At 55.6% G+C, this 22,192-nt stretch overlaps 1 protein-coding gene across 4 annotated transcripts in view; it reads left to right on the top strand.

The window, feature by feature from the left end:
- The window catches only part of ZDHHC3 (zDHHC palmitoyltransferase 3), a 58,350-nt gene that overhangs the window by 25,029 nt on the left and 11,129 nt on the right, over nt 1–22,192 (top strand). For 3 of the 4 annotated variants that reach the window (XM_077777370.1, XM_077777371.1, XM_077777372.1), the window contains exons 3-6: nt 8,422–8,546; nt 14,896–14,992; nt 15,671–15,752; nt 19,438–19,568. In XM_077777370.1, the coding sequence (XP_077633496.1) occupies nt 8,422–8,546; nt 14,896–14,992; nt 15,671–15,752; nt 19,438–19,568 (435 nt within the window). Of the gene's footprint in view, nt 1–8,421; nt 8,547–14,895; nt 14,993–15,670; nt 15,753–19,437; nt 19,569–21,885; nt 22,178–22,192 lie in introns of those variants that run through there. The other variant, XM_077777373.1, reaches the window with a different exon arrangement.

Below are 22,192 nucleotides of genomic sequence, written 5' to 3'. Positions count from 1 at the left end.
GGGGGCAGAATGAGCAGGGGACAGGGCTGGTGGGGATCCCTGAGGACCACCGGGGCCCAGGGGTGGGCAGCAGCCCAAAGGAGAGCAAGAGGCAGGGGGACACCCAGAGGGAGCAGAGCAGCCTCAGGAGAGAGTGACAGAAGGAGGGACTGGTGGTCACAGGAGGTCCAAGGGAAATGAGGGCTCAGAGCCGACCTTTGGGTTTGTCCACAGGGAAGTGGCTCAGTGACCTGGTGACAGGTGTTCATGGCATGGAGACGACAGGCACCGGAGAGCAGTGAACTGGAGTAAGGGAGAGATGGTAGAGACGGAAGTGCGCACGACCTTGGCAAGCTTAGCCATGAGAGTGTGCGTGCAACACGAGGGAGAAGCTTTGAGCTAAAGATCGGGAGCCCCCAATGGCCAGGATTAGCTGGGACCCTCACCCTCCCAGCTGGTGGTTTACCCCAGCTGCCTCAGTTCTCTCTGAAGGAGAAAAGGAAGTAGGTGGGCGTCGAGGAAGGTACTGGAAGTTTGAGCTAGCCACTAAGGCAAATGGTTGACAGAATCCAGTCACACCTCCCTGCCCCAGATTTAAACGGATTCCGCTATGGGACCAAACATACATTTGAGGAATGCTTGAGTGTTACAGACCTATAAATTCTTTAGTGGCTTTAGCTTGCTGTGCACACAGAGAAAAGACTGGATGGATAAACTCCCAAATGTTGATTGTACAGATCTCTGGGTGATAAAATCAAAGGGTGGGTTTTCCTTTTTAATTTTCCCATCTATTTTTTTAAAATCGTGCGGAAGAGTGACTGTGGAAATGAGGGGGGGATATGGTACGTTGCGGTCCGCCAGGCTGCAGTAGCACGGAAGCTTCAGGACATCCCTGTGAGGTGCGCATGGATGGGGGTGGGCGGTTCTCAGTCATGCAAGCGTCATAGCACTGGCAGAAATGTCTCAGTGGGCTCCGACTCCCTGCCGTCTGTCCAGAATCGTACAGAGTTCCTTACCGTGAACTTCTGTACCAGGAAGTTCTGAAGCCTGTGGAGATAAGCACAGAAGAGAATGTTCTTTAAAAAAGGAAGGGAAGGGAAGCAAGAAAAAGATGTCGGGGGCAGGGAAGTGCCTGTCTCACGGATCTTCTGTCTCAGGGACTGGCCTCTAGGTCTGAGAGATGGACTCGCTGGGCAGATGGGGTCTTGCCTGGGAGGGAATGGGCCTTCCAGGGGATGTATGTAAATAGAGTCCTGCTGGAGGAGCAGGCTTTTAGAAAAGCTACACTGTGGGGGCACCTGGGTGGCTCAGTCCCTTGAGCATCCAGCTTTGGCTCAGGTCATGATCTCACAGTGCGTTCAAGGCCCACATCAAGCTCTGTGCTGACAGCTCAGAGCCTGGAACCTGCTTAGGATTCTGTGTCTCCCTCTCTCTCTGCCCCTCCCCTACTCGCTCTCTGTCTCTCTCTTTCAAAAACAAACAGTAAAGTAANTCTCTCTCCTAGAAATAAATAAAACATTAAAAAAAATTTAAAAAATAAAAATAAAATAAAATAAAATAAAAAGACCTCACTGTTCCATGATCTGTTCTGGTCTGGAATAGCAGGCTATAATGAGAATACCAGAAGAGAGTTCCAATTGCCCTTTGTAGTTTAGGGGTTTCCTTTTATATCCCTTTATGTGGGGCCTCCTGAGGTTTACAGCAAATTCTGGATTGCTGGGACCTTAAAAACTGGATGTGGGGGTGGGGGAGGAGGGGAATAGCAGCCCGAGTGTTCGCTTAGGAAAACTCTGCCCCATTGCTTTATCTCCTTGGGCAAACAATGTTCCTTAGGGCTTTTCCTTTGTACATGAGACGAGAGTGATGTCCAGTTGTGGTTTTGTGCCTTCAGGATTCATAAAAGTTCACACGATTGCCCAAACTCAATGACCTTTACATTAAAGAGCATTACTGTGGCCCTTTGGGCTTTTGGGGGGGCCCTCTCTGCCTGGGCCAGTGCCCTCCCCAGTCCCTTTTTATTTTTTTATTTTTTCAAAAGATTAAGAAATTTTTTGGGGGGGTGCCTGGGTAGCTCTATCGGCTCAGGTCATGATCTCATGATTCATGAGTTTAAGCCCCACATCGGGCTCCGTTCTGGCAGCTCAGAGCCTAGAGCCTGCTTCGGATTCTGTGTCTCCCTCCCTCTCTGCCCGTCCCCCACTCACTCTCTGTCTCTGCTCTCTCTCTCAAAAATGGATAAAAGTTTTAAAAAAATATTTTTTTTTAATTTATTTACTTGAGAGAGAGAGAGAGAGAGAGACAGTGAGTGGGAGAGGGGCAGAGAGAGAAGAAGAGAGTCTCAAGCAGGCTCCAAGCTGTCAGCACAGAGCCTGATGCAGGGCTTCGAACTCACAAAGCTATGCAATCATGACCTGAGCCAAAACCAAGAATTGGATGCTTTGACTGAGTCATCCAGGTGCCCCCCTTCTCGATCCTCTTTTAAAAGCAGCTCATCTGGGTGGTCAGGGTCCAGATTTGCCCTTGTAAAGACTTCCAGACTCTGGTGCCTCAGGGCAGGCCTCAGATATCTCCAGCTGAGGTGGTGATAGCATTGTGAATATAATATTCAGTTAAATTGGGCATATTCCTACTTTGAGTAGCCCCTTCCTGACGTATGTTTTTATGCTTGGGGTTTGTTTGTTTGTTTTTTAGTGCTTATTTTGAGAGAAAGAAAGCAGGGGAGGGGCAGAGAGAGAGGGAGACAGATGATCTGAAGTGGACTCTGTGCTGAAATCGAAGAGCCTGACTCAGGACTTGAACTCACGAACCACAAGATCATGACCTGAGCCGAAGTTGGACTCCTAACCGACTGAGCCAGCTAGGCGCCCCTTTGCTTGTACTTTTAATGAGTTTCTTTCTAATTGCAAAAGCCACATGTTCGTATTAGAACATTTAAGAAATATGGTCAAGGGGCGCCTGGGTGGCTCAGTCGGTTAAGCGTCCGACTTCGGCTCAGGTCATGATCTCACAGTTTGTGGGTTCGAGCCCCGCATCGGGCTCTGTGCTGACAGCTAGCTCAGAGCCTGGAGCCTGTTTCAGATTCTGTATCTCCCTCTCTCCCTGACCCTCTCCCCTGCTCATGCTGTCTTTCTCTCTCTCTCTCAGAAATAAATAAAAACATTAAAAAAAAAAAAAGAAATATGGTCAAGAAAACACAAATTACTTGTGATCCTCCTACATGAGATATCCATTAATAATTTTGCACTTTGTCTTTATATACATGCGGCTGACCCTTGAACAACATGGGAATGAACTGCACGAGTCCACTTACACACAAATTCTTTTTTTATAAAAACAGTCCAGTACTATAAATGTGTTTTCTCTTCCTTATGATTTTCTTAACGCTTTCTTCTAGCTTTATTGTAAGAATATCGTCTATGATACAAATAACGTACAATATATGTATGAATTGACTACTCATGTTTTTGGTATTCTGGTCAACAGGAACCTATTAGTAGTTCAGTTTGGGGTGAGTCAAAAGCTATATGTGGATTTTTGGCTGCATAGACCCCTCAGCCCCACATTATTCAAGTGCCAGCGGGCTATCAGATATGTTTCAGAATGTCTTATATGCCATATACTATTTGGAAGTCTATGTGTGCCTTTAGCCATCTGTAATAGATGTTCTCCATGCTAATAGCTATATACTTTTATAGCATATTTAACATCAAGAGGTACATCCTAAATGGCATTATACATACCATTTAGGTCCTTGCCTACCAAAATCTGTTTGCTTTAACATTTTTTTTTAAATGTTGTTCTTTTTTTTGAGAGAGACACACAGCATAAGTGGGGAGGGTCAGAGAGAGAGGGAGACACAGGATCCGAAGCAGGCTCCAGGCTCCGAGCTGTCAGCACGGAGCCTGACACAGACCTCAAACTCACAAACCATGAGATCACGACCTGAGCCGAAGTCGGATGCCCAACCGACCGAGCCACCCAGGCGCCCCTCTTTAAAATTTCTACCATAGGCTTTTCTGGCATCTGACTGTATTTTACAGATCAGCTGTTTTGGCTTTGTTTTGTTTTTTTTCCTACTTTTTTGAAAAAATGTAATAAAACACTTGAGACAGTTGAAAGGGCACCAAGGATAATAGATGCTATGATCATATGATGTCTTCACGCCCCCAGCCTCATGCATAAAACATTACAGAGGCAGTTTAGCCTCTTTGTATCCCTCCTTTCCTCTCCCAGCCTCCCCACCACCACGGAGGTGACTGTTACTCTGGATCATGTGGTTTTTAGCATCTTGGTGCCCATAGTGTACCCGGATCCACGTTTCTAGAAGTTTCTTCTCAGGACCTCATCTCTCTCCCACTCGAAGTCCTGAGCCTCCACCAAGGAGACGAGCATTCACGTGGATGAGCAGGCCTGTGGCTTTTCTGGGTTCCTGCTTGTCTGTTGCCCCACCGGCCCCCAGCAGGCCAGTGGGGAAGCACAGCATGGTTCCTAGTGACACGTCGGCCACGCACTGCCCATCTTGGGTGTGAGCAGGTCCCTAGCAAGACAGGAGAGTCAGGGTGAGAACAGATAAAGAGCTGGTGATGGAGTGGTCAGCAGGGGAGAGTTGAAGGGGCCCAGCAAAAAGCCACATGAGGAGTGGGGTGAGGGGCGGGAGGAGAGGGGGCACAGGGAGCCACGAGGTGCATGCTGGCTGCAGGCCCCAGAGAGGCACTCCAGGACCTCTTTGAGACAACTTGAAAATCTTCCCGTAATTGAACCGCGGTACTGACTTTTCCCTCCACTGCCAGGAAGTCACCCCCGCGCGTGCCCTCTGGCTCCGGTGCTTCCGCTGTACCCGTCATTCTCTGGAGAGGCCACCTCTGACCACTGCTTGGACGGCCTCCCGCCCCGGGTGCCCCCATCCTGCTGTGCCCACCAGGGTCCTCCTGACCTCCAGCCCTTGTTGCTTCAGTGGCTGTGGCTTTGGCCGGGTGCTCAGCCTCCTGGCTGTGTCTGGGCATCTGGGCGTCCCCCCCAGCTGCTGTTTGAGACCCAGGCCCCTATCACTTCCATGCACTTTCCCACAGTGCTCAGTGTGCTTTAGACTTTCAGGAGAGGGTTGGTACTTGTTTTGTCCTTGCGGTTTCCATAGCTGGGGTCTTTGGCCCCGTGAGCCATTTTTGTAGCAAAGGATGAAACTCCAGCTCCCTGGTCTGTACTGGTTCTTTAGCGGCTCTTCCTATCCCAGAATTTCTCCTTCGTAGAAAAGGATCTGACACCCCATCTGGGCCTGTTACAGCCCATCAGCCCTGAAATCCACACCTACCCCTCCCCCCCAAGCCGACCGCATTGCCCCTCACCTGGGCCCCTTCAGGACTTGGGCGTGGCCCCCGGTTCCGTGGTTCGGATGTTGCATCAGCTTCCCTGATGGTGGTGTCCCATGGGTGCCCACTGATGAGTGCGGCCTGCTGTCACCTAGACCTTGGTTGGGGGTGTGGAGCAGTCTCATCCCAGAGCCGTGACTCGACCCAGTGTCAGGCCTGGTTCTTGAGAGGCAGCTGGGCCCCGCTGCTGGAGCCCTCCAGGCCGGCACCCTGGGCCCCCTTCTTGTTCTGCTTGCTTTCACTGCTCCTTTTTCACCCCAAGCCAGAAACCGATAGACCTTTTCCAGGCTGGGGGCTCTGGTGTTGGACGAGGTAGCCCCGACATGGAGCTCCTGGTCTAGCATAGTAGTTCTCAGCCCTGCTGAGCGCTTTGTAAAAATGCGGGTGTCCGGGCGCCCCGACAGGTTTTGTGTGGTAATTAGAGTCGAGGCATCCGCAGGTTGTTACAGGCGCCGTGTTGCGTACGACACGTGGCCAGGAACACAGCCTACCTGCCTCAGTCCGTTTGGGCTGTTGTAACAAACCACCAGAGACAGACTGGCTTAGAAACAACAGAAAGTTCTATTTCTCGCAGTTCTGGAGGCTGGGAAGTCCAAGATCACGGTGCTGGCAGATTCAGCCTCTGGGTAGGGGCCCACTTCCTGGTTTGCAGACCTCCGTCTTCTCGCTGTGTCCTTACATGGCAGAAGGGGTGAGGGAGCTCTCTGAGGAGACTCGCTATAAGGGTGCTAAGCCCATGCACAAGGGCTCCTCCCTCGTGACCTGACCACCTCCCAGAGGCCCCACCTCCTAATAGCACACACTGAGGGTTAGGAATTTCAGGGAGATACATTCAGTCCACTGTTGTGACACGTGCTGAGCACTCTGTCTGTGGCAGCAGCATCCAAGCCCTTTCTGTGGGCTGTCCGCATCCGCATCCGGCTTCACCCTCACAGTGATGCTGGGAACCAGGTAGGATGGGTCCTGGCTTCCCAGTGAGGGAGCGAAGGCACAGATAGGTGGAGCTTTCAACAGGCGAGTTACGGATGTAGGACCTGGATTTAAAAGCAGGGCCAGCCGACGTCCAGCCAGCCTCTTAGCGCTTGCTGCTACGCCACTGACTGTTCTTCTCTCCCGCTTCTTGGGCCCGTATTCCCAGCACCTTCCTGGACACCAGCTCCTGGGGTCCCCCAGGCCCTTAGGACTGTGAACTGGTCAGCTCTTCCCCAGACCTTGCTTCTCCAATGCTCTAACTGGTGAAGGGTGCTGCCTTACCAGCTGCTCTAGCTGGAAACCCATTCGTATCCATCCCTTCCTCCTCACACCCTCTCCGCCACCACAAGATTGATTTGGTTCCCTACACCTTTTGTTTAGATCTGAATCTCCTCCCTACTCTCCCCCATCCTCCTCCTCCTCGCTCAGTGCTTCCGGGCCATCAGCAGTAACCACCTAACTGGTCTGCAGGACTTCCTTCTCTCCCTGTTCTTATCTAATCCACACAGCACAGGCAGCCAAGTTCAACGTGTTCTCCGATGGCTCTGGGTGGCCCATAAAGAAAAATCCTGTCCCAGCCGTTAGGCCTGGCGTTCACTCTACTCAAGCTGGGCCTCCTGCCCGTCGGTTCAGCCTCTCTGCTGCCTACCCTGGATTCCGCTGTGCTGATTTTCTCACCAGCCCCCAGTGGGGCCGGGCTCACTCTCACCTTTCTGTCTTTACCTGTGCCCCTCCTCTGGCCAGAACCCCCTCCTCCCTCAGGTCGAGCTGGCAAACCCCTGTGCGTGCCTTACGACCTCTCTTCAGACTCACCTCCTCTCTTCCCTTCCCCCGCTTGTGTTTTCTCTCTCTCTCTCTTTCTCTCTCAGAAATAACTAAATAGGGGCGCCTGGGTGGCTCAGTCGGTTAAGCATCCGACTTCGGCTCAGGTCATGATCTCACGGTTCGTGGGTTCGAGCCCCGCATCAGGCTCCGTGCTAACTGCCAGCTCAGAGCCTGGAACCTGTTTAGGTTCTGTATCTCCCTCTCTCTCTGCCCCTCCCCTACGCACGCTGTCTCTCTCTCTCTCTCTCTCTCTCTCTCTCAGAAATAAATAAAAACATTTTTTAAAAAATAACTAAATAAACTTAAAAAAAAACCTCATGTGTTGAAACCTGGCTAGTCAGCACCTACTCCTCTGTGCTTCCTCAACACAACTGTCTTCTAGAATCATTAGCCTCTAAGAGACCAAGGGCCTACTGGGACAGAGACCTTGTTTGATACCTGAATGCTTAGCAGTGAGCACCGGGGCATGGGCTGAGCACAAAGGAGGCACCTGGTGAAGACTGGCTGTTGAGACCCTGTGTAGGCCTGGGCACTGCCTGCTTTCCTTCTGCTTGGACAGGCACACAGGCCCCAGTAGACTCAGGTGGCACTTTGGATCTGCTGCTGGCGCCACCAGCATACGAAAAGGACGGGGTAACAAATTGGAGGGCACATTGGGTCAAAAAGCAAGTCAAGTATCCAAGGGCCATGATTCACAGTGGCTTCTGGATTCACAAGAACCAAATATAGATCAACAGTGCTTCGTAACATTAGTATTGGTAAAAGAAGAAAATAAAACTGGATTCTGGTTTAAACAGTAGCCGAGAACATTCAGAGCTGCAGGCTTTGATCTGGGAAAACTGAGCTTTTGGGTGTGAAGCCCATTAATGAAAATTTGGAAAGGTTGAAGGTGTTACTGGGAAATTTTAATGTAGACCAAATGGGAATGGGGGAGTCAAATCCTACCTGTAGTATTTACGTAGGAAACAATGGATTCAGTGAAAACCATGTCACTAAGATGAAAGTAGAAAATCAGCAGAACACTGTAACTGTCCACTGGGAAAAGTCATTTACTTTTCCTCCAGAAAACTCATTGTCCACAAGTATCCATCAGTGTTGGGATAATTCTGCCATGTGTTGTTGGGACGAAACTGTCCTGTCCGTGTGTGTGTGTGTGTGTGTGTGTGTGTGTGTGTGTGTGTGTGTGTGGTGGCTGCTTCCAGGTGACCATCTCCACCACGGGGCATCAGAACTGACAGAGTCCCTGGCCCAGCCTTGACCCCTTTCCTCTTTCTCACAGGGCGCGGTGCCCAAAGGAAATGCCACTAAAGAATTCATCGAGAGTTTACAGCTGAAGCCTGGGCAGGTGGTGTATAAGTGTCCCAAATGCTGCAGCATCAAGCCTGACCGAGCCCACCACTGCAGGTACGCGTGCGCCCCGACCCCCCTTTTCCCAACCTGGGCTCGCCTCTTCCCCTCCCCCACCTCTCACCCACTCTGGAGTAGCACCCCTCAACCCCTGCCCCCCCAGCCACCTGCTTCCCAAACGGGTAGCATCAGCACCAGGACTTCTGAACGTCCCCTGCTCTGGGCAGGGAGCGGCCACTGTGACTCTCCCTCCCCATCTCTGTGAGCTCACTAGATTGGAAAGAGCATTTGGTTTGGGCTTAGGATACCCATCCTAAGACTTGACTCTCCCACAGCTGATGAAGGGTCCTGCCAGGCCCTTAACTGTCTCTGCCTGTTTCTGTATCTATAAAATTGAGGGGGTTCCTCCTCTTCCTACCTCATAGCTTTATTACTTAATTTAGAGTGCAGGAGACAAAGCTTTAGAAAATCATTCTGTGTCTAGTACTTGACACATTGAAGAGGTGGGCCCTATTCGCTTAAATTGTAGTGAAAGGGTTGTCTTTGAATGAAGGCTTTTCTTCAAAACAAAACTTCATGGTCGGTTGAGCATCTATCGGACTTCGGTTCAGGTCATGATCTCGCAGTTCATGAGTTCAGGCCCTACATCGTGGAGCCCGCTTTGGATCCTCTGCCCCCCTCTCCCTGCTCTTCCCCAGCTTGTGCTCTCTCTCAAAAATAAATTAACTTTAAAAAAAAAGAAACAACTTCTAGGTGCTCCTGGGTGGTTCAGTTGGTTGAGCGTCTGCTCTTGATCCCAGCTCAGGTCTTGATCTTGGGGTTCAGGGCCCAAGTTGGGCTCCATGCTGAGCATGAAGCCTACTTGGGGGGGAAAAAAAAACAAAAGCAAAAACAAAAAAAAACAAAAAACAAACCCAACAAACTTCTAGAAGTTGTAACAATCGTAGAGTTCAGCCTCAAGAGCCATTTCCTCATCTCCTCTGTGGTGATTTTTCCCTTTGGTTTTCAGATTTCTTCATTGTTCTGAGTCTTCTCAGAACTTTAATGATAAATTACAGAAATACAAACATGTCACTTTGTCCCATTTTCAGACTGGTGTGTGTTTGGGGTGGGAGGGTCACACGGCTGGTGAGTACCAGAGACAGGATTGGCTCCCAGTGTTTGCGGCTCCGGTTGGGGTCTTTTTTCCACTAGAATCCCAGTTTTGGGGGGGGGGGAATTGTGTGACCTGATGTAATTGTACGGACGTTTTTCTGTCCGACCTCCCCAGCTAGTTGGCACCTCCTGAGGCTGAGGGCCGAGGAGCTTGGACAGGGCCTATGGGGGTTGCTTCTCCTGTGGGGTGTTTGGCAGTTAGGAGGAGCTGAGTGTCTGCGCAGAGCCCAGTGTGGGGCGGTCGGTTGACCTCTGAGATCTGCAGGGGGGGCTCCTGTCTAGCCTTTCCTGCCACCCGAGGCTTGGGAAGCCGGCTGTTTTCATCACCTGAATGAAGGGGCCCAGCTTGCTTATGTGGCTCCTCAGGCCGTGACTCCATGCGGCCCAGTGTGCTGGAACGGGCCCCGGCCTTGGCATTGGAGAGGTCAGTGTTGGAAGGCCAGCCGTGTCCCCAACACATGTGTCCCAGACCTTGGACCAAGCGGCCCGTCCCTCTGAGCTCGACTCTGTCCTCCGTAAAGGGGCCCGTTGCCCCCCGGCTTGTGGGGGTTACATCTGAATGACGGAGTCAGCTGGCTCCCCAAGGTAGAGGCGTGTGTGGCCGTTGCAGGTGCACAGGGTCTACAGAAACGCGGAGCTGCGACCTTTGTAGAAAAGAACTCTCCGGTGACCATAGTGCTCCTTTCTCTTTCCTCCCCGGGCCCTCGGCTCCTCCCCTGCTCGGCATTTGCCTCACTGCCTCCGCCTCTCCTGTCTGGCCAGCACGATCCGAGGGAGGTATTTTTGAGTGCTAGTAAACAGATCAGCGTGAGCAAGACAGGAGCTGCTGACTCAGATGAACTCCGGGGAGACGGTCCGTGTGTCCCCTACTCCTGCGCAGGAAGCGTGCACCAACAGCTGCTCCTCTGGGGGGCTCGTGGCAGCCTGGGCCGTCTGGGGACCCGCGGTTTGGGAGATGCATGGTCCCCCGCACACCAGACAGAGCTGGGTTTTGCTGGAGCTGGGAGGCCTGCTGCCTGGCTCAAGAGTTGACGTCCATCTTCCCGCTCGGGCGAAGGTGCATGTCCGTGTCTGTGAGCACACCAAGCTCTCCGGTTCCTGGCCTCCCAGCAGAGCTGGTGGACTTTAAAACTGGCCCCATTCCCTGAGCTCTGGTGGACACCGCAGCTGCCCCCTGCCCCGGGACGTGTAGATGCTCCTTCCAGCCCAGTGGTGTGTGGTGGGCCTTCTTTCCACAGAAGGCCACTCTGGAACCCCACACTGCTTTCATCCTGGTGCTGAGGACCACACAGGCATGTGGAAATCCCGTAGGGAGCCTGTTCACGCTAATGTGGACAGCCAAGGTGTCAGGCTCATGCGACAGGTTCCTCTCACACAAGAAGGTGGAGACCTGTGACCCCAGCAAAGCCTTACACCCCCCCCCCACACACACACACACCCCAACACACACATACATGCTGAGGCTGGACAGTCACGGACTGCCTCTCGCTCGTGGCTATGACCGCCAATACCACTTATACAGCAGGAGTATTGTTTTTAAAGCATTTGACCTACATCAGCTCTAACCCTGGGAGATTGGAGCGGGTCTCATTCTGCAGAGGGCAGTTCGGAGGAGCTGGGTTTCCCTGCCCAGAGCCCGGCGCGGGGACCGGAGAGCAGCGTTCTGTCCGCTACGCTGGGCTGCCTTACCCGGCACCGTTGCAGAGCAGGGACCGGGATGTGGCAGATGCCTTTTCACTTACGACTTTAAGCTCAGTGAAGGAGGCGTGAGATGAAAACCTGTGTGTGGAGCGTGGTCCCCTGGTGCCCTGTAGCTGTGTACTTCTGCCCCGCTGGGCATCCCGTTCTGATGTGGCGGAGCCGCTTCCCAGGCTTGCTGTCGCCCATCTGTAGCACCAGGTCGTGCACTCACCTGACACTGCTGGGCAAGCGCCTCTGGAGGGAGAGACACAGGCCCTTGCAGACACAGCCGTGTCCCCATGGCGGGCCCCCACCCAGGCCGGCAGGAGCCCTTGGACCTCCCCAAAGACGGCACGCAGGCGCAGAGCGCCTGAGTGCATGTGAGCCCATGGGCTTGTTGGGTTCTACGAGGCTTTTGACAGAAGTGCTTTGGGGGCTAAGAAATGGCAGGGAACCTGGAGGAAGAGGCAGTAGAGGCATCGCCGTCTTCTGGAACATGGACTTAAAAACACAGAAGGGGCTCAGGAAACCCTGAAGGCAGGAATATCAAAAAATACCTCCATCGAAGATGTTTGGTCTTTCCAGTGACCGTTACCGCAGGCTGAGGACGAGCTGCCAGGCCCTGGTGCCTGTGCCCCAGGAGTTCGTCTGCCCACCGTGTGTCGCACAGGGGGCACCAAGGGGTGCCCGAGAGGAGTCCCAGGCGGGGGCTGGCACACTCATTAACGAGAAAGCAGTGGGGAGCCCCAGAGAGGAGAGGTTCTGCAGGGCAGCAAGGGTGGTAAAGGGCCCTCTGCCTGCCTTGTCTGGGGAGGGGACCCCACAGAGCCCCCTGCCCGCCCCCCAGCCACGGGGAATGGGAAGAGGGCTGGCTCTGAGGTAACCGATACCCCAGTGAGGTGTCCAGGGTTGTGGGAGGCCCGCATGTTTCTCTTCCTTGTGACAGATGGCGCCTGAGGCCAAGCACCTGGGCAGCCCTGGGCAGGCCTTGCCCTTGCTCTCCAGGCCCCAAGTGCAGAACCGTGCAGGCTGCTAGTTTTGAGAGCCATGGGTCAGATGGCCCCCAATCAGGGCCATGCTCACAGATGGACCCCCCCCCCCCATGCGCCTCCTCCCAGCCCCAGAGCCTGCCTCTGAACAGCCAGGGGAGCGGGACCACCTCGGCATTCTGTCTGCACAGGCAGGAAGCGCAGAGCCCGGCTCTCTGGGCCGCCTTCTGTAGCCCGGCGGCTGTGCTTACTTGTCCCTGCTCCCTGGAGGAGGAGGGCTGTTCTGGCGTGGCCGCCCAGGGACACGGAGCCCATTGTGAAACTCACTTCCTGGGGTGCACACCGGGTCTCTTGAAAGGCTGGGAGGAGAGCAAAGGACGGATGTGACAGCTTGTTGAAACCCTGGGCGGCTTTCAGAGGCTGGCCACTTGACCCCTCTCTGCTGCTGAGCAAACACTGCCTCACAGCCCCCACCGGAAACCTCTGGGAGAAGGCATGGGTGGACGAGAGACTGCTCAGGAGCCTGGAGCAGGGGTGTGGTTACCCTCGGGAGTTGGCGTTCTTTTGTTGTTTTTCAACGTTTATTCGTGGTTTTGGGGGGTTTTTTGAGAGACAGAACGTGAACAGGGGAGGGGCAGAAAGAGGGGGAGACAGAATCTGAAGCAGCCTCCAGGCTCTGAGCTGTCAGCACAGAGCCCGACGCGGGGCTCGAACTCACAAACCATGAGATCATGACCTGAGCCGAAGTCGGACGCTTAACCGACTGAGCCACCCAGGTGCCCCTCCCCTTGGGAGTTTGGCCCCCAGATTGGGAGGGAACTAAGACCTGAGGGCTGAGGAAGGACTCACAAGGTGGCTCCGTGAAGGGAATGTGGGGCCTGAGGCCCAGGATGCAGAGAGCAGCTCCTTCTTCACTGTCTCCTTGTCTGTACCTTTAAACTTGTATACCAGAGGCGCCTGGGTGGCTCAGTCGGTTCAGCGTCCGACTTCGGCTCAGGTTATGATCTCACAGTTTGTGAGTTCAAACCCCGCACCAGGCTCTCTGCTGTCCACACAGAGCCTGCTTTGGATCCTCTGTCTCCCTCTCTCTCTGCCTTTTCCTCATGTGCGCGCCCTCTCTCTCTCTCTCTCTCAAAAATAAACATTTAAAAAAATTANGAGAGGTCTGCGCTCCCCGGCCTGGGGTGTGAGCAGCAGCTCACATCCACACCCAGAAGGGCTCTTCCCCTGCTTTCCCTTACCCAGCCAGCCAGAGCTCAGCAGCTGCGAGCTCGCCGCGTGTGACCCTGATAACAGCCCTTCCGCCAGGGTCCACTCGCCACAGCCCACGGGGCACTTGATGAACAACCTGAAAGTTAGCTGTGGAAATGAGTGGAAGGAAAAGCTGGGGTGAACTGAGGGGCTTTCAAAAAAGAAAAACCTGTGATCGCCTTATTTCTGAGTTTACCTTTACAGTATTTCACACTGTTTGGAACAATACCCTCGAGGTAATGTCAGGGAGCCTATGTTAACAAATTGAGGAAGGACCAGTTTCTGGTGAGCCTGTCTGTTGGCAAATGAGTCTAAGTCTGAGTTTGGGGTGTAGGGGCCTCCAAGCCCCCATCAGTCTGTACTCAGTTTCAGATTATTTCTTTGTACTGTCCAAAAAGGGGTGGGGAGAGGATTTGCTGTCACATAAGCTTGAAACAGTCTCAGTCACAAAAGGAGCCCAATCACAAGTTAGTAATTTGTAAATTAATGGAATTTCTTTTTTTTTTTTTAATTTTTCTGAGAGAGAAAGAGAGAGTGTGTGTGTGTGCACGCGAACACAAGTTGGGAAGCAGGAGGGGCAGAGAGAGAGGAAGAGAGAAAGAATCCCAAGCAGGTTCCACACTGTCAGCTCAGACCCCGATGCGAGGCTTGATCTCATGAGCCACGAGATCATGACCTGAGCCAAAGTCAGGTGCTTTGGACGATTGAGCCACTACTCAGGTGCCTCAGATTAACAGGATTTCTGATCAACACTTAAGCTCAAATACATTCTGTCTTTTCAGCTAAGTGGATGCTGTCTTAGAGCTGAAAGGCTCTTGAAGGGGCTTTCCTGCTGCCCTGAAGTGTCGTGCACTTGAGCCCACTCTGTGCTCTTCCAGCCCCCTCTTTGGTCGGCTGCCCTCCCTGCAGCGCCCTCGGGGTTTTGGTCTTTGCGGGGAGTTAGGAGTGGCTGTGTCCTGTACCCTCCTCAGCCTGTCACATTTTCAAAACTGCTTCTCTGTTCCTTCCCTCTCTAAACCCAGTTCCCAGCCCAGAATACCCGATACCACCAGAGAGCAGTGTCCACCCAAACCCCCTCAGCTCCACCCCATTTCTGTGTTAAACAAGAGAAGGGGCCTTGTGGGCAAATGACCGTCCCCTGTTTGGAATGACATGACCCTGGGGGTCCTGACCGTGCCTTCCAGGCCCCTTGCCACACACTCAGCAGGACACGGAGCAGGGCTGAGGAGTCCCCAGCTGTGGATTGGAGCTGGGGGGGGGGTTCTCTGCTCCCCTCAGGCCCCTGCCACCATGAGGACACCCCTAAAGATCTGCCTTGTGGGCCCTTTCAGTGTGTGTAAGCGGTGTATTCGGAAGATGGACCACCACTGTCCCTGGGTCAATAACTGCGTCGGCGAGAACAACCAGAAGTACTTCGTCCTGTTTACAGTAAGTCAGCTTCCGAATCCTGCCCCACCCTCCGCGGAGCGATGGGGCGCTTTGGGCCTCCGAAAATTCTCAGCACGCTTAGAGGTTTTCACTGCCGTTCGGAATACTGCCTGGCAGTGTAGACCCGCACCTTTCTGCCAGAGCACCCCTTGCCCAACAAGGGCCTGCTCCTGGGCCCTTCGCTGGAGCGTCTAGAAAACCGGCTCGAGTGGATCGGCTCTAAGAAAGGGCCTTGTGCCCCATCCCAAGGGTGCAGTGTGAGTAGCTACAGAAGGCAGCTCTGGTGACGGCGAGCCCTCCCTCAGCTGCCGGTGGGGAGGGGATAGTTAGTGTGAGGGCTGGCGCACCCACTGGCAGTCGGCCCCCTGACTTTGCAAGTGAAGGGAAGCCACAGGCCCGGAGCACCCCCGCCCACCTAGGGCCCCGGTCACACCTGGTCGCGGGCTCTTTTCTGCCTTATTCCATGCACTCCCAGTGAATGGCTGCTCTCCTCAGTCCCTGGGCTGGGGGTGTGGGACTGGTAGGCCAGTCAGCAGATGCCTCCCTGGCTCTCTTCTGGTCAGCCCTCAGCCTAACGGAGTGTTCCAGAATGGGAGGTTCTGAGCGTCCCCGTCCCCAGAGCCTGCGTGGTCGGAAGGTTCTCACAACAATGGCGTCTGCCCTGCTTTCCTGTTTCAGATGTACATAGCGCTCATTTCCTTGCACGCCCTCATCATGGTGGGATTCCACTTCCTGCATTGCTTTGAAGAAGACTGGACAAGTGAGTATGTGCCAGAGCCTCCCTCCCTGTCCCTGGGGGGCGGTGTGTGACCCAGGCGGGGCGGGCTCCTGGTTTGTGCCGTGGTCCCAGGGGCCAACCCCGTGTTAGTTTTATCAGCAGCAGGCCAGGGAAGGGACAGCAGAGGCCCGAATCTCTTTTCATGAAAAAAAGCAGCTCCTTAAAGTCAGTCCCACAGGTACAGCAGTGAGGCCGACAGACCGCGTAGCTCGAGCGCACCCCAGGGGGAAATGCAGCCCCCCGAGAAGCCTGTCCCAGGGCGCGGGAGCCCTGCCAGGGAGAGGACCTTTGTTTCCATGTCTTTAAGAAGAGGCACTTTAATCAAAAGTCATTTCCTTCCGAACTCCCAGAAATCCATTTTGAACTTTGGGTTGGTTTTTTTTGGGGTGTGTGTGTGTGTGTGTCTTAACTACTTAATTACCAATCTACATGAAGATCGTAGAGCAAACCTTCCCACTTTGAAGTACACGTCCCGCTGCGCAAACGCCGAAGGAGGAGCTCCAACCAGAAGACCACGTAAATCCTGGGGGAAAAAGTAGATGCTGAAGGAAGCAAATGCCATGTATGATTTTGAAGGAGAATAAAAAAGACACAAGAAACAGAAGTTTAAAGAGGTGCTGGAGAGGCCCTGTGCTGAGCGAGATCTTGCGCGCGCACACAGTCTGTGAGACAGCCGTCTCGAGCAGAAACAGCAGGCGGGTCCCCGTTTTCATTCCCCCGACTTCTAGAAGGTTCGCTCTGCCTGCACATACCGTCTTCTCGGGTGCCGTCTTGCTGTTCTTTTCCGCGGAACCAGGGAGGCTGTGGGAAGGCTGGGATCTTTAGCTCCCAGCCGGCTGTGAAGAGGCCTTCCCTGCCTCTGCCCACGGTTTGCATCCGCCACCTCCACCCTCGGCGGCCCTGCCCCCTGCCCTGTGCGGCCTGGCCTGGCCTAGTGGAAGAGACCCCACGAGTCTCCATCAGCGTGTGCTGCCGTGACCAAGCACCATGCACTGGGTGGCCTAAGCATTTATCCCTCACCTCCTGGAGGCTGGGAAGTCCCAGATCAAGGTGCCGGCTGATTCAGTTGCTGGTGCGGGCTGTCTACCTGGCCTGCAGACGGCCACCTTCTCCTGTGTCCTCTCACACGGCAGAGGGAGAAAAGCACGCTTTCTGGTGCCTCTTCTTATGCAGGCCCTACCCCCACCGTGAGGGGCCCCCACCCTCACGACCTCGTCTAAGCCGCATTACCTCACAAAGGCCCCATCTCCAAATAACACTACCTGGGGTTCTTTGGGGCTTCCAAATACGAACTTTGCGTGTGACACAATTCAGTCCATGTCCCCGTGTCCCCCAGTTTCCGTGACTACTGCAGTTCTGGCGCCAGCCGGAGAGGGGAGGGTCAAGCTAGGGGATAGTGGGGAGAAGAGTAGGGGGCGTTTGTACCATCCTGCATAGCTGGGCAGGCCCCAGCACGGTCCTCGGTGAGCGTTCTGGAAGTACACCCATCCCGCCAGGCTCTGGGGATCCGTCCAACCTCACATGTGGCCTTGGCGACTTGACAGTGGAGTCTGACAAAGACGTTTTATCAACTCTATCTCAGCCCCTCCCCCAACCCCCTCCGCCGCCACCGCCATCAGGCTAACAGACAAGGGCAGCGATGAGAGGGACACGCACCATCAGCGAGGCAGGATGCCTCAGTCTCCGGACCGCAGCTGGTAGGGGCCATTTCACTAGTGGCCGCCGAGGCTCAGCTGTGGCGCCCAGGCCTTCTCGAGCAGTGCCTCGTTTCAGCCTCAGCAAGCCTGCAGGGCACGAAGATGCTCCCACTTAGCGATGGCCAAAGCTGGGGCTCACAGGGGTTGAGCAAGTCCCCAAGCCCACACAGCTAAGAAGAGGGCAGTGATTCAAGCACCAGCCCCGCCTGGATGACCTCGGTGCCCCGGGTCCCCCTGCGTGTTCTTGATCATCTGCAGTCAGGATTCGTGATGGAAGAGGCTTGAGACCCCAGTTCCCGTGGCAGCTAAGGCAGCTAGCTAAGGTCCCGTGGCACGACTGTGCCCAGAGCGGAAGCCTGAGATTGGCCGTGGGGGATGGTCACCACCACGTGCTCCCTGGACGGAGGTCTTTGCTCCTTCCTTGGCCACCTCGACTGCCCTGGGGCTGGAGGTGGAGCCCAGTGCCGCGGCCTGCCCTCCATCCTTGCTCTCCCGAGTGGGCCCCAGAGGCTATGAACAGAGTGGGAGAGACGGAAGCCAGAGCCAGGGAGCGCAGAACTACCAGTCTACCCTCCGCTCAACATCAACTCACGTGCCCTCATTCTGGGGACACGCCCTGCTTACACAAGCTGGACGCAAGGCTGCTCATCCACGGCTGAGCAGTGATGGTGGTGACGGTGCAGGGGCCGCAGCCGAGTATCCATGGCGGCATCTTAGCAGGAGCTCGTGGTCGGGAGTGGCTTCCGGGATCCTCAGCTGGCCATGTCTGCCTGATCGCGGAACCGTGTCCTGCCCCCCAGCTGGCCCAGTGCACAGGCCAGGCAGGCACCTGCCGCTCCGGCGCCACCCAGGGTCCCCACCCCAGCCCTGCAGCAAGGAAGCCATGAGGGAAACTTCTGGAGGCATTGTTAAGTCCCGAGGGAAGTGTGAGGAGATCAAGGCATTTGGAGGAGGTGTTCCTCACCCCACCACCCATACAGTGCCCATTCCTGGGTTTGAACCCCTTGCCCCTCCTCACCTTCCTATGAGGGAGGCAGCAGGGTGGCTCAGAGGGGCACTGAATCCCCAAATTCCCTGGGTTCCCAAAGCCCGGGGAAGCCCGACCCTGCCCTCCCGGCTCGGACCCCTCCAGCCAGGGAAACAAGCCTGTGCACAGGGGCGACCAGAAACGTGCACCACGATCTGGGGTGGCAGGCGTCCTACCGTAGGAGTCCAGCGGTAGTGAGCCCCGCCAGCTGGGACCCCCACCGCCCAGTGTCTCCCCCCGTCACCCCCGGTTTCCCCCAGCACCTCTGCTTTTCTCTCCAGCGGGGATGGGGNAGCGGGGTTTGGCGGGGGGGGCTTCTGATTCAGACTTGGTTCAGACAGAGGATTCTGCTGCTGAAGACAGAGCAGCGAAACCTCGCCACTCTATCGAGGAGGGAGCGGAGGCCTGGGGGGGACAGTGACTTGTCTCGGGTCACACCCCCAGTCAGCCTGGGCTCGGAGACAGGCCAGGAGAGTGAAAGCGCCAGGCGGGTCTCGGGTCGGACTGACCGTCTCAGTGGTGCGCACGCTCCTGAGAAGGGCGTTTTCCGCGGGGCTCCGTTCACACCAGGCTCAGGGCCGAGCCTGGCAGCCAGGCTGCCCCCTCCTAAACCTGGACTCCCAGAACCACGGAGTGAGCCTCCAGACCTGCCCCTTCCAGGCACCCAGACGTAGTGAGGGCCTGGAACGTCCAGAAAACCCACGGCCAAGCCAGAACCAGACTGAGGCTCTGAGGAGAGGAGGGTCTCCTTGCTTTCGTGCCTCAGCCCTGAGGCCTTTCTGCACCCTTCCGCGTGCCAGGCACTGTGCTTGGCACCAGGATACAGACACACTGGCCGGGAAGAGAGAGAGCGAGCACGGAACAGGGGCTGGGGGGCCGCCGGGTGCTGCACGAGGACAGGTGGGGACAGCAGCCCCGGTGGCACGTGCCCCTTCCCCTGCAGGGTGCAGCTCCTTCTCGCCGCCCACGACGGTCGTCCTCCTCATCCTGCTGTGCTTTGAGGGCCTGCTCTTCCTCATCTTCACGTCAGTGATGTTTGGGACCCAGGTCCACTCCATCTGCACAGACGAAACGGTAAGCGGGCCGCCCACCCACCAGCTCCACCCCTGGGCTTTCGGGAGGCCCCAGGGTGGGTGTGGTCTGCTCGGAGGCCAGGCCGGGAGCCCGGCGGCCAGCGCCCAGGGGTGCAGGGCGTGTGCACGCGCACAGGCCCTTCCTTGGGGCCAGCCCGGCAGGTCGCACCAGGAATGGGGCCCGGCAGCCTTGGGGAACGGTGCCCTCTGCCACAAGGCCTTTTGTCCCCCCCGTGACGGCTCGGTCTGAGACACTGTGCTGTGTCAGGCACCCTGCTGGGCCTGGGGACATCCTTCCCATCCGAGGGCCCTGGGCCTGCAGAGAGGATGATGGACAAAGGGGGCCTTAGTCTAGCTGGCACGGGCAGGGTGAGCTTCCCGGAGGAGGTGACTTCGTGAGCAGGGCCAGAGGAGACAGCCTGCCTCAGGCCCCGCCGAGCGGTGGGCAGAAGCTCTCACCTGGCCACTATGTACCTCTGCGTGGCCCAGCTCTGGCCCAGCTCTTCCTTTGCCTTCTCCCCACCCCTCACCCCTGCCTCCACCCACCCATAGCCGCACCTCTGGGAACGTCCAGGCTGCTGGCTGGGCAGGACTGAGATCCCCCTCCCGACTGTCCTAAGTGTCCAAAGCCTCAAGGTGGTCAATCCGTTGCTGTGATGTGGGCATTCCTTCCTTTTTTGGCTTCGGGTTCCAGGTGAAGGGCCCCAGGTCGTGGGTCCCTCCCGCCACTACTCCCGGCTTTCCAAGGCCCCCCTGAGGTGGCGAGCCTCGGTCATCTACGGGCCCTGTGGGGCAGCTCTGGGCTGCTGCCTGGTCAGCCTCAGACGGGGGCTCGTAGGAAGGCACACTCCCCGCCTGTGCTGCCCTGCAGCTGTGGAAAATCCGGTGTTTGGCGCTCCCCGGCAGCCAAGGCAACACCTTTTAGATCTGTGGGAATTCCGGCCGACCGCGCAGAATGCGGAGGGGTGGGGGACTCTCAGCAACTTCTTTACCCTAAGAGATAGCATCATTGTAAGAGTTTCTTTAAAAATAGTAGCCCATGGTATAGTTGCAGCTGTGTGTCCAAGCAGTAAATGCAGCCAGCTTCTCTGCATAAGACCTGCAGGACCCCAGGGGTGACCGTCCGGCCCCGCCCCCTATGGAAGCTGCCAGGCCCCACAGGCCACAGTGTGGGGGAGACAGAAGGAAAGCTCACACAGCCCGGGCCCCAATTGTTCTTCCCTTCCGGGGCCATTCCTGAAGCGGATTGTGTCAGAAAGGAAAGGAGAAAAGAAGAAAGGGCCCCACAGCCTGCGAAAGGGTGCCTTCCCCTCCACCCACATCCGCCCAGTCCCCAGCCGTGAATGGAGACTTCACTTAGGCCGGGCCTTCAGGCTCCTCCCTGCTCCTCCTCCTCTCTGGAGACCATGGCAGACAGGCCGCTTCTCTCCTCTTCCCTCCGGCCCTGCCCGCTCTCCAGCTCCATCGAAGGGGACGAAGGGAGGGAACTCTTCCTCCCCAGCCCTCCCTCCCCGTGAGACTCTGTGGGGGAGGAGCCCAGGCTCTGGACCACCACCGAGGCAGCCTCTGGCCCCGCGTCTTCCCAGGGGAGCACTAGGAGGACCTCTGCCGTGCCTGGGGCTGGCTGGCTGTCCAGGCAGCCCCTCTAACCTTTACTAATCCCTTTCCTTCCTCCTCTACGGTGGCTTCTCCCCTCAGCCCTGGTCTCTCCCTCCCGGTCCACCTTCCCGCTGAGCAGGGTGCTTCCTGACCTCCCAGGCTGGCGAGACTAACCGCGCCAGAGCGGTCATTCGATTTGTTGCCTTCTTTCTCTCTTTCGTTTTTTTGTTTTTTGTTTTTTGGGGGTTTTTTGTCTGCAAAGTGGTCATGGCGTCACACTTGATCTTAGCCCAGATGAAAGGCCAGCATCGGCCCTCATGATCACAAGCCCCTGCCGCTCTGAGGCTTCTCGCCCCAGAGCCTTCTCCGCGTTCCCACACGCAGCCAGGCCCAGCACCGGGCTGGAAGCGCCCCTGCGGAGCCCAGGCCGCGTAGATGTGCGCCTTCGCTTAGCAAAACCCACCTGACGGGCACGACCAGAAATCCTGGCTCAGCGGCCTGTGCGTTTGCTCATTTTCCCCNCCCGCCGAAAGCATGCTTTTTGTTGTTCCCTTTAACACTTTTTATGAGAGGAAGAGAAGAGAAACGTGTCGTGCAGGTAGCTTTATGGCTTTCAAAGGAAGCGTTTACTCCATTCACCTCAAGCGAACGGACGTCCCTCCCCAAAAACCACAGCCATGAAAGTGCTTGACTGAAAGTCTGATTGTTCTTGTTTTCAGGGAATAGAACAATTGAAAAAGGAAGAGAGAAGATGGGCTAAAAAAACAAAATGGATGAACATGAAAGCCGTTTTCGGCCACCCCTTCTCTCTAGGCTGGGCCAGCCCCTTTGCCACGCCAGACCAGGGGAAGGCAGACCCGTACCAGTATGTAGTCTGAAGGACCCTGACCAGCATTGCCCCTCAGACACAAACCACATCACGGCACTACCGTCCCCTCCGTCCTCATGAATGTGTAAATCGAAAAAGCAAAACAACTATTCTAAAACTTTTTTCTTTTTTTTTTTTTTTTTTTTTCTCTTTCCAAA

Source organism: Crocuta crocuta, unplaced genomic scaffold (genome assembly GCF_008692635.1).
Source record: "Crocuta crocuta isolate KB4526 unplaced genomic scaffold, BGI_CrCroc_1.0 scaffold77, whole genome shotgun sequence".
Classification (NCBI taxonomy): Eukaryota; Metazoa; Chordata; class Mammalia; order Carnivora; family Hyaenidae; genus Crocuta; species Crocuta crocuta.
This window is presented reverse-complemented; position numbering and strand designations above follow the sequence as displayed.